The sequence below is a fragment of the Crocodylus siamensis genome, chromosome 3, assembly GCF_052110815.1.
Source record: "Crocodylus siamensis isolate JL-2025a chromosome 3, ASM5211081v1, whole genome shotgun sequence".
In the NCBI taxonomy this organism is placed as follows: Eukaryota; Metazoa; Chordata; order Crocodylia; family Crocodylidae; genus Crocodylus; species Crocodylus siamensis.
Window position 1 is genome coordinate 150,178,478 of NC_143397.1, and position 12,919 is coordinate 150,191,396.

Consider the following 12,919-nt stretch of genomic DNA (forward strand, 5'->3'; position numbering starts at 1 on the left):
CCACCCCACCACTTACGAAAAATAAACATTTTTTACCTCTACAGATAGACTTGCTAACTCTGTAATATTAAGTAACAGAAAATTAATACATGTCAAAGAGCAACACCATACAAGGAACGACAGGGAGTTCTGACACAAGCAACAGTTTAAAAGGTGCCAATAAATCCATAACACAAAATCTGTTTGCAACAGAGCATAAATCAATTTGATATACTCCTTGATAGGTAACTACCTAATTTGTTGGGGGTGCCTCCAGAGTTTGTGGGGGAGAACATGGGCCTGGACAGCCATTTTACAGGTGGAGTGTGGTGGCCCCATCATGCCCAACTGCAGAAGAGATCCCAGTGGCTCATCCCCTTACTGCTGACTGGTACAGGATGCCTGTCATGTGGCCCTGCTCTTTGCCACGCAGCCCTACCCCTCACTGCTGATAAATGGAGAAGGGCAGAGCCACAGGACAGGCAGCTCTTGCAGCCAATCAGTGGAGAGGGGTCATCTGGTCTTCTAGAGTTGGTCTTTTTTTGTAATAAAATAAAGAATCACTGTCTTGCAATATGCATAACCACTACCTCACACTTTTCCTGAATCATATTGTCCACAGCCCTTTGAGCAGGCAGCACCCTCCCCTCGCTGGGCTGTTGCAGTGCACTGAGGACCTGCTGGGTCCCTCTGAGGAGCCAGTATTTTCTGTTCCATAAATTTTTCCCCATGGATTTCAAAAACATTGCCTGAATTTCATGGGTAATGTCAAATTTCATGGAGCAAATGTGGTATATCCCTGCTCATTGATGAAGTAATATATAGTTTGGCTTAAAGCCACATCTTTCTGTGCATCTCTAATGCTACCTTTGAGAAAGATCAGCCCTATAGCTCTACAGACAAAAACCAAAAAAAATATAGGTCCCATTCCTAAAAATTCAGTTCCATCCTTAGGTATCATATAAATCTAACAAGAGCAGTGCTGACCTTCTCCAACGGGCATAAGGATCCTGGGTTTAAAGTTTTTCCCCAAGAGATTATCTAATGGTAAGCAGGTGCATACATACGGATATACACTCTTAAATATTTCTCATTGACTTATTAAAAAACATCATCAATAATACATGCATTCTGTTTTAAAAAAAGACCAATTTTCTATTAGTTACAGTTGCACTAGCCTCCAAAAGTCTGAAAATACAATATCCCTTACTTATTGTATTCTTTTCCATTTTATACTCCAGACATCTTACAAAGCTATTTAAGTACTTTAAAAAAGTCTGAGATTTCTTCAGCTGATATATTTATTGAGTATCAAACAAGTAACACTTGTAAAATGCACATTTTTCCCCTTGAAAATTTTAAATGGACGAAATGAAGATTTACCTAGTTTTTAGTAAGGAGAGCCCACAACTTTAGGAACTTATTTCTGTGTTTTGGACATGACTACAATCTAAAAGTTAGCAGCTATCTTTGTCTTGACCTGTAGAGGGAGTTTCCTCATTTTTGCAAAAGCAAGCTCTATAAAAGTAGAAGATATTCTTACCTGTGTAAGGCTTCTTGTTACAACTTACATTTCTGTAGGAGACCATAGTGTTCTAGTTTATCTGCAATTTGAATATACTGTACTCATGTTTAATGAACTAATTAATTCAGGGCAAGTTTCTACTTGGTCACAGTATCTAACACCTGTTAAAATGCCCTCTAGTTGCAAAAGAACCATAATATTATACAGTCATTAAGCTTAAATTAAATATATTAGAGTAGTGGAAAAAATCTTTTTATACAGTATTTTAGCCAGTGAGACAAGAACATTTTAAATAATTAAAAAGGCATTAGAAGTTACAAATGCCAATATATATCAAATAGTTTGTTTAAATACACGTTTTCTAAAATTGTTTTCTCAAATATACTCAGATTGTATCCTTATTAATAAATGTATGTTAGTAAAAGGATTAGATATCCTGATTACTCCAGCAGATGAACATTATACAAAAAATACAACAGTATTGTTTTCTGTAGAGTGATCCTTCAAGAATCAGCAGATTTGTTGGCACCTTCTTCTTCAGCTTCCTGATAAGATCAATTTCCTTCACAATGAGAACCAAGTATAAATTTCAAGAAAGCCGCATTCAGTGAAATTAGACATCTGTGTTTTCTTTTTGTTCTTATACATACCTGATGGGGATAATGTAGGAAAACAGGAGGAGGAACCGAAAAAGGTTGCGGTACCATGGACCCACAAATCCTTGCAAGGTTACCATAACAATTGACAGTGCAACGAGAGCCAAAAACAGGGCTTTGGTCAGTTGATTCAGTTCAAGGTCCAGCAAACCAACCTAAGGAAAACAATTCAGTAAATCCAGGTTAGCCATAAATTGTTCATATACTCACACTTACGCAATACAAAAAATAGGAAATAAAAGGCCAATAATAATTATTAGAATTTTCATTTTTTGTATGCTCAGCTCAATTCTAACAACACATTCTAATAAACAACTCCGATTACACTTTATGTGATAGAAATTGTTTATTTAAAGGCCAATTACATTTCCAACGCTCATGCTATGAATTGTACCACAAATGTCTTTTGGTGACCTTTATTACAGAGAATATATCCTTCTTGGGGCTATCCCCAATTTCCTCCTATTACGTGTGTGTGTGTATATATATATATATATATATATATATATATATATATATATATATATTTTTTTTTTTTTTTTTCCCCCTCTGAGAAAAATTGCTGAATCTTTGTGTTATTCTTGTAGCATGGTGAACTGTTCATTTGTTGGCATTATATCACAAAACTTGTTACACTTGAAAATCAAATCCAATAATATATTCAGTTGTATCTTAATTTGTTACCATTCCGTGCTATTTTAAAGAAATACCATTTGGAAATCTGCAGTATTAAAAAAAACCAAAACAACTTTTAATAAATAATGACATAAATAGAAAAAATCCATTTCAAATGTAATATTTATTTTTAGTTTAAGACAGAAGAATAGAAACCAGGTTTTCCACAAGTAAAATAAAAACACATTCAAGGAACTCTTATGAGTGCTATCATAAAAATGTGTTCATTGGGCAGTTAGCATGCTTCTAAATAAGAGGTATTTTGAATATAGTACAACTAAGACTTCCACTTTTCCAATAATGTATATTGTATTATAAGTATTTGAGACCCACTTTTACGGATGATCTTATAGTCATGAAAATATGTGGGAAAATCATGTCAGCAAGGCTTCCCTAGGCTCCTTTACAGAGGCTCTTTTATCTGTAGACCTTGCCAGCAAAACCAGTAAAACATAACACTTCCCTAGATAACAAACAATCTGTAAAGGAACTATATTTAAGTAGTTCTGAAAAATTCCAGCATTCTTGCTTGTGCACAGGCTGTCCCTTCCCTTGAGAATTAGGCAGCTGAAGACCACAGCGGCTGATTTATCAGCTGCATTTAAAAAGCAGCACAACGAGGACAAATATCTTGCAATTTCCGCTGCTTCAACTACTACATAGTTTATGCTTGAATTATTGAGAAAAATAGGTTTTTGGATTAAAATGAAGAAAAATTAAGCCAGGGAAGTAGAGCATGTTTCAAAGCCCAGATCTTTTTGCGTTGACAAAGGCAGTCTAAGTTTCAGGCCTCGCTGAGGATCAGATGAAGTCATTATTCATTCAGTCAGGGAAAAAAGACTCAATTACCTCAACCTAAAGATGCTATCAATGAATGCAAAGTGCATATTTTACTCTATTCATCCAAATCCCATTAAAAAGTGAAAGGAATGATTTAATCTGGCCTTCTAGAGTTGGTCTTTTTTTGTAATAAAATAAAGAATCACTGTCTTGCAATATGCATAACCACTACCTCACACTTTTTTCCTGAATCATAGCAGTGAAAGACTGTAAAGGCAGAGACAAAAACTAACAGAAATGAATACAAAGTTTCTTTTGAAAAAAAATGCCACTTTTAGGCTGGAAACATTAAATGTAGGCCACTGCACATTGATATGTAGCTAATACAAAGCAGTAATACCTTGCTAATTGATGACGACAGATGTGAATATAAGAGTTTAGAATCCAACAAAAAGCTGTTGGAACAATTTTTTTTAAAAAGAGAGGGGGGAAAATCTCTGGTAAAAGATTTTTTCCAAGTACATGGCAAATGTCTTCTTTTGGGAAAGTGATTTGTCGTCCTGCAAGATAACTTTACCCCTGTCTAGTCTTCACATCATATTACTGTCAGTAGTCTCAGCATTTCTGTTTTCTATACTAAGTGAAGTCTACTGTGACATCCTCCTTTTTTGGTAGGGTACACGTACCTCCAAAACTCTTTTCTGGAATTAGGTATACTTAAAAAAACAAGGTATGTAGCTTTATACTATACTTTTACACGTATAGTATTTTCTGCAATCAAAGCATGAATCACAAACCATTTTATCTAGGTAGCTAAACATTTCATACTGACATCTAACCAATTTTCCATTAAGTAGGCTTCAGTGTTGGTGAAATAGGCAAGTTCCTATTTCAGTGTACACATCAGATCCTGCACTTTTATAAAAAAAATTGTAGTGTGTGATCTTTTAAAAAATGAATCATTTCCTAGTCACAATAACCTGTTCTACCCTAAAATATTCATAATGAGAATAAGTAATTATGACTACATAACAAATAGATAAATTAAGTATACAAAGTAATTTTCAATATTTATTGCTATTTCCAATATTTGTAAAACAAATTTTCTTCTACTTGTCATAATATTTGTTCTATCTGAAACAACTGTGATAAGAAAATTAAATACGCCACTGGAAATTTTAATCTCCAAGGGAAAATTTGTACATAATGTCTACGACAACCACAATAGTTTTGCAAAGGGGCTGCTCTAGGATAATGAACACAATAATTGCCTGTATAATCTAAAATGCTACTAATGGCAACAATCACAAATCCATTTAGCTCCTCTTTAATTTATGTACCAAGTTTTAAATAGCTAATGGTTCTCAGTAAAATAATGGTTTATACCAACAATAAAGGGTAAGTATGGCATTCTCCTGCTTAAACAAAAAAAATCCATCAGTCTAGTTTTTATATTATTTATTTATTTACTATGTTTGAATCAATGAATGAGTAAAGGGCTCCAATATTCACCATGTAGCACTGTACTGTACATCAGAAAGTAACAAGGTGGAAGTCACACTATTCACGTTAATGAAATCAACTTATTTTAATTAACAAAAAGGTAAAAAATGACAAAAACTTTACCCATTAACAAATAATGAAAAACATCAAAATAATAAAATTATTATGATGAACAGCCATCTATGCTTTACTTCTGTGAGGACATCGTGCTTTGCAGTTATTCTGCTACTAATATAATAGCTTTCCCAATGTTACAAACCAAATAGATTACTACAGCTACTGGAAAAACCCTCCTAATGTTTTAATGTAAAATGTGACATTTCATGAAGATTGCCACTGGTACAAATATGTCTCAACATACTCCTTAAGTCAACTCAGTTACAATTTAGTCTAAAACTGCAATGGATCTAACAATGGAAGAGGAGCTTGTGCAGTTTCTCACCTGTAACTTTTTTTTATAATGTATCCTGATTTTGATGTGTTTTCTTAAGTAAGACTTTTTAAAAGTAATTATATTGCAGTAATCATTCAGGTTCTGCACTGCCTAACACCATATTGACTGCAATGGCGTTTCATGGCATGTATATCAGAGACAGATTTTGCCCTTCATTTACATTGCAATAGTTGAAAATGCCTTGAATACTAAAACACACTCTGAACTGAACTTTAAGTATCATTTAAGAAATAATGTGATTACTTTTCTTTACACTCTTAAAGTCATTATAGCTCTATTTTAAAGTAGCAGAAATACCATAAAATGTAGATAAATACAATTTAGTAATTTCAGACTCTAAATTGTGCTCTTGCTTATGCATAGTTTTGTATAAACATATTTTGCATTTCTTAGCTTCTTTTTTAAAAGCTGGGCTAAACTAAACAAATTTTGTCACTTAGAAAAATGGCTGATATATGGCAATTCTTTCACAAAAATGTTAGCTGCATATGGACTACTAAACATATCAGCAGCACAAATATAAAGCTCTCTGGTTTATTACACCAGTAATCTTTTGAATAAAATAATTTTTAATTTTGTTTTAAAGATTCTCTAAAAAAACCCCCTAAAAAACCATAATGCTGCAATCACATTTTCTATTTTATTTTATACTAAATCTAAATATGAAAGTTTCAAAGTCTCTAAGTCTGTCCTTTTGATATTTTAATCATTAAAAAAACTCCTATAATTTAACCTGCCAACTATCACATAGTGCAATTATTTATTAAACAAGTGCCCACTTTGGATAACAGATTAAACAAATTCCAAATATATTGTTAGGACTCAAACCTATTCAAACATAGGAGATTTGAAATTTACGAATTTTCTCTTAACTCGTCCTACGTGCAAACTTAGTACAGGGCAATATGCAAATTAATGCAAACTCTATCATGCTCTGTACCAAGATGTTTCTTGACTTTTCAATAAAGCAACCACTAACATACACAAAAGAGCATTACAATACTTAAAAACAAAACATCTACAGAAAAAAAGTTTTCTGCACTTCATCAAATTTTCACATTGCACAATCATTCAGTCCTAAGGGAAGTAATGACTAACTATAAAAAACATTTCCTGAAGTGTTAAAAAGCTATTACAATCCTTATACTTTCAGGATTATTTAGGCATTTTGCAAGCTAAGTATATTTACCCTTTAGAATTAAAATAAAATCTAGAAAATACCAATTTTGATCTTTCATTGCATTTAACATTGATTCTCTGCAAAAATGTACAATATAATTTCCAAGTGCCAACAGAGACATGCTGAATTCTTTTATTGCTTTGAATAGCAAATCATATGTCTTGAAATCTGAATTAAATACCTATACTATATTGATTTGGAGGTGAATACCAAGCTAAAAAGCCTTCACATGTTTGAGCTGTCATAGTGCTTATATGTAAATACGTATTAGATTTTTATTTTTACTTAAAATGCATTTCCCTTACAACAAAACAATAAGCATACATTTTTACATGCATAATTTGAAAGCCTGTGTCTAAAGAACATAACTAGTTTTTACAAAAATATTTCACACAATTAACTTTCTATGGCTCTAAGTACAGAAATTAATGGTACTCCTCTCTATATATCTTCTGCAAAGAAGTTTCAGTACATTAAGAATTAGGGTTCTGAGTAAATGCTGTCATTTTCTGGTTATTTCTATTATGTTAATGAGTCATTTGTAACCAGTATGGTATTTACATCTGAATTAAACTTACCTCTTTAATAACATATTTCCTTTTTGTAATATGTATAATAGCACACCAGAATGTAAAATATAAATATATGCATTACCTCCCCTCTCCACCTTTGGTAAATAAACCTTATGTTTACTCTCTATTGCTGGCACAGTCCCATGTCAAATATTTTTGACCTGAGGCGCATAAAGTTAAGCACCCATACATCTATTTGAGAGTGGCCTGATTTGCAAAAGTGTTGATGTTCACTACCTCTCACGAAGGTAACAGGAGTTGTGGGTGTCCGTTACCTCTAAAACCCAAAATTTATTTATCTACCTAGATTTCAGAGTCAAGGTGCCCAAAGTAAGGTGCTTATGTTTAAAAAGATTAAGTGATTTTTTTAAAAAAAGATTTGGCTTTCAAAGATGATATTCTTTATCAGAGCATACATTATTTTTACCTGTATGCACAGTAAAACTGTAGTTTTTAAAGGTGAAAACAAAACAAAGTGAATTTATCTAGAAGCAATGTGACTTGTGTTTAGCTTAAAACAAATAGTGAATTTTATTTTTATTTTCATTCACAGTAATTTCTAGTATACCAAACAGCTTAAAAAAAACAAAACTCCACCCTTTTCCCCTCCCCCATATATCCTCTTTACCCCAGTAATCCTGAATCTGCAGTATCACTTTTACAGTATGGATTCTGCTGGTTAATAAGTTTACTTGCATGATTAGTTACATGCTTCCTTAACCTATTTCAGTATCTTGCCATATTATGCCTGCCTCAAGGTTTTAAAGATAAGCAGCAATTTCCTAAAGGGATGCCATATCATAGTTTGGTCAGCAGAGGGTACTCAAGATTGGTGCTATATATCTTTTCCCCAAGAAAGCCCTCATTTGGTAATATAGTAAAGTAAACAATGCCATTTTTAACTGGGTCACTTATACTCTTAGAGTAACACACAGCAAATACTGCTATGCAGATGGCACCATTTTTCTCTCATTATGTATTCTTTTTTAAACACTTGGTTTATATTTAGTCAGAATAACTGTGGGTTAATGCAATTTGTAATATAAATCTAATGCATATTCTATTTCCATATTTATACTTCCTTCTTTAAGAAGTTATTTTCAACTTGTCATGAAATAGATTCCTATGTACAGACCTAAACTAATAGCACAAAGTTTCAGTACACATGTGCAGTTCACTGATACTCTACATTTTTTAACTACTTTGACTTAACGTAGCTATTACACAAAGTAACACCTGATAAAAAACATATACTAGGCATATTACTGAAAAGGTTAATGGCTTCTAAAACTAGCTTGTCTACAGAGAAGGTTTGGTTTGTTAATATCATGCCGTCCTCTATTAGATGCTATCAATTATCAGTCATTTTCACAGGAGCTACATCAATTTACAATAATTACTTCAATAACCTGTGCTATCTAGTGACATCAGAAACTCCAAAATCTAACAGCATTCAGAGAATCAAATCACAGGACAGAACACTGAATAAACTCCACTTTTCAAACTTATGTGCTAAAAGTTAGGCACTTAAATAAAAATGGTCAGACAATCTGAGCATCCGCAGCTATCATGAAAGCAAAATGAAAATTGGTACTACTCAGAGCCTCTGAAAATCTGGACACTTTTTGGATTGCAAAATACAGATTTAAGATACCTAATTTCAGAAGCAACATTTGAAAAGATTTTGGTCCAGGTTTTCAGTTATCACATCCTCCCCTTGCCTTTGGTAATTTTGCAATTATACAGACATTTTAATTGATGCCAATAATTTATTTTTGAGATTGGTTTTTACATTATTTAATTATCTAAAAATTTTCGAGGTTCATCACACAAATTCTAATTTACTTGCTCTCTTAACAGTTAGATCAATGAACACACAGTAACTGCACACTAAATACATTAAAGCACATTCACTGGAGCTGAGTGCTTATCCTTCACCACCAAAACAGGATTACATATATTGGGGGATACACTTCAGACGCCTGATGACAACCCTCCCACAAGGTTCAGCATATATATACTGTGTTTGAAATGAAATAGATACTTCGGATGAGCATTCAAGTCATACAGTTTTTTTAAAATGTCATCTCCTTCCCCACCTCACACAAAATGGGAAGGTGGCTGAAATTCCCTCTTGGGGCTTATTCATAATCCTCTTTGGCAGGACAACTCCTGTAATTAGAAACCATAAATTAAATTAGTACAAACTTATGTTTCAAAGATTGTGTCCCCCTATTTTGTGGACCAATAGTAAATTTATTAAAATAAACAAAGATATTTGCACATATCAATACTACTTTTTTTGCCTTTAGAGTTTTCTTCAGCGATTTTTTTTTATATTTGTGGAAATTCAGTTAAAAATAAAGTAGTTTAAATTGGGTTAATTTTGAAAATTTTATGCAATGTTCTCCATGCAGAGGGCTTGTAAGGTGTATAGGAAGAGTAGAAGAGACTTTTACTATTGTGCATTTATTACAGTGGTGATCAACCTGAAGCCTGTGGGCCAAATCTGTCCCATAAGAGTCCTCATGGGTTGGGAAATTTGGCAGTGGGTGAGCAGTGGCAATTAATACAGCCACCCCCTTGCTTCCCCCCACCAAATTCCCAAGCTCCACACAGCCAGGTTGGTTGGGCCATGCCCCCTCTCCCACACTACCAGATCATAGCCAGGGCAGGCTATTTGCCACCCACATGGCCAGATGGAGGCCAGGCCATGCCTCCTTAGCCAGCAGGGTCAGATAGGGGATGGGCCATGCTCCCTTGCTCTGCACAACTGGACTGAGGCTGGGCTGCTCCAACCCTCCATGTAATTGGATCTGGCCCACCTGCCAGGTCTGGTTTGCAGATGAGTCAGGCACTGTTCATCTGGCCTATGGGGCAAAAAGGTTGAGTACCAGTGGTGTACGACTTAGAGCCCTGCTGTTGTGAAGCTATGGAGATTCACAGTACAAAAACTCCCATTCTGCCCACGTTCAAGTGCATAGGAAATAAGCTTAGCTATCACAGTTGTACTCTTATTTGTAGGAAAGCAGCTTCCATTCTGGTCACTTTGTAAGGCTGGCCCTTGGGGAAGCTTGCATTTCCAGTATGCAGGCACCTTTCTTATTAAGGGTATGGACAGATACTGATTTGAAGTGCTAAAAATTTCAGGGAAATTTGCAGTGACATGACAATGTGTCATGATGTGCATAAAGCTGTTCAAATGCTCAATTGTCCAGTCAGGAGGTTGGTGTCTACTGATACCAGTGTGCTTTGCAACAGCCCTTGTCTCTATAGGTTCACAATGAGCAGTGGCAGGGACCTGCAGGATTTGCCTGGCCACCTACACTGAAATATTCACTGAGTTGGACCCCGCCCTCAAGTGAGAAGAGAAGCACATTGCCAACACCATCTGGAAGCATACGTCTCAACAGTCTTCAGCCCATCACCAGCCAGTTGGGTGTGTGAAAGTCCACTGGGAAAGAGGCAGCATGGAAGGTTCCCCTAGCTATCTAGGAAGTGTGGTCACTCTGCCTCATCAACTCAGAAGACGCTGGCAGTAGGAGGAGTGTGCTGCTGATCTTGCAGAGGCTTCAAGAAGGACTTGTGACAGGCATGCCACAACCCCTTGGTCTGGCAGCCCCTTTGGCAACACACCTGGCTGCAGGCCTTGATCTACTGCATGGTGCCATACAAACAACATGTGCACATGGTAAAGCCCTGGTAGAGCAAATGCCCTGCACAGCTCTACTGCTGCCTCTGCTTCTAGAGTAGTGTTGACTGTCCCCTTCACCCCAGCCATTGCTGTTGCCAATTACAGCAGCTCTGAATTGTGCTCAGCTGATCTCTGAGTTAGCTGCATGCAAACCCAATCACCCTTCCTCAGTGCCCTTACTGGGCTTCCAACTAAGCCCAGAGATGCTGATGGGACAGGAATAGATATTGATACTGCACAATGACAGTTTTGTGAGGTGGGTTCATGCTGTGTTTCCCTGATGATAGAGCAGGACTAGATTCATGTGAAGTTGCCAGTGTGATTCAGTTTAGATAATTAGTAAAATGCTCAGAGTGAACTCAAATTGGGCAGTACACTGGAAGAGGCTTGAAATCCATTTTCATGAGGACTAGGAAAGGTTTATATTTTGTGCATGAACAAAAACAGGGCTGAGCAGCAAGCTGGTGTGGAAACGTGATTGGGTATATCTCCTTGGTGGAATAAAATTGGCTGTCAGTCACTGACAGATGCCCCGAAGCTGAGAGGTGGGGGTGGAACCAATAGAAAACCTGCCTAGGAATCTGGAAGACTGAACCATGTCTTATAATAACACCTGTACAGCTGCACGTGGTACATGTAACTCTAGAAAATGTCTTCTTGTTGATAATTTCCTACTGAAAAGAGATAATTTTCTGTGGTAGTTTCACCATGTTTTTCATCCTACAAAATGTTTGAATAGCTGTACACTTGCTTTTTGCAGCACTAAAAGGGTGTGTTTAGTAGGGTTTGCAAAGCTTTGGTCACTGACTTGATCTGGTGGAGATTCAGCCCTATTTGGTAGCCGAATCTCTGAGTCCGAATCAAATCAGGAGACCCTTTCACTTCTCTAAATCGTATCAGAACCCTTTGAATCAATTCAGAGGGATTTGATGATTCAGGCATAGACACAGCTTTAAATGTTTTTTCTACATACCTCAAGGTACTAGGTGGCTCGTGAATGCTGAGATGTTGGGGCAGTTGGAGCGACCCATGGAAGTGCGAGGGGGTCCCCCACATGCTTGGCAGAGGACCTCGAAGTGGATTAGATCGCCAAGCCAGGGAGCCTGGGAGGGCACTTCCAGGACCCCTGCGCACTCAGCCATGGACCCGGAAGTTGACTGGATATCCATGGACTGGATATACTTCTGGTCCACTTCCAGGTCTGCCACCAAGCATGTGGGGCCCCCCCCATGCTCCTGTGGGATGCTCCATCCAACCCATCATCGTAGCATTCAAGAGCCATTCTTGGTACCTAGAAAAATGTAGAAAAAACATTTAAAGCTGTGTCTATGCCCAAATCGCTGATTCTCCGAATCAGCATCAAATCTCCAGATTCAGCCAAATCAAATCGGGACAGTGATCCGAATCAATGAATCAAATCACTGCCCCCTGATTTGGGTCAAATCTGAACTGAATATGGCCCATTCTGCACACCTCTAGTATTTAGTATTATAAGGATACTGCCTGTTCATGGCCTAAGATTACACTCTTTTTCCATTTGGGAAAATTATACAAGTATGCTTTATGATTACTCTTTCCTCCACCATTCTCTGCAGCAGTGATGAACATACTACCAATCAGTGCAAATGACTTGTCTGCTTATTTTTTAAAGACTAAACTGCTTAAAACAAAGTAAACTGCAAGTGAGAAGGTGCAGAAAAATAGTTCAGGTTTCCTTAAATTCTCTTAAAGTATTCAAGTATACTAACCAAGCAGATCTTTTAAAACACTTCCACAATTCCATTCCCTCTACAGTAAGAAAATGCAGTACAAATCAGGTTTTGATATGCTCTTGTTTTAATAACTTCTTTTCCATGGTTCTAAAATAAGCTGGGTTACCTCCCCTCAAAAGATCTATATTA

At 36.2% G+C, this 12,919-nt stretch overlaps 1 protein-coding gene across 2 annotated transcripts in view; it reads right to left on the reverse strand.

Moving 5' to 3' along the window:
- The window catches only part of ATP9B (ATPase phospholipid transporting 9B), a 327,984-nt gene that overhangs the window by 88,187 nt on the left and 226,878 nt on the right, over positions 1–12,919 (reverse strand). For both annotated transcript variants that reach the window (XM_090039540.1, XM_090039541.1), the window contains exon 12: positions 2,155–2,315. In XM_090039540.1, coding sequence (XP_089895666.1) covers positions 2,155–2,315 — 161 coding nt within the window. The remainder of the gene's footprint in view (positions 1–2,154; positions 2,316–12,919) is intronic.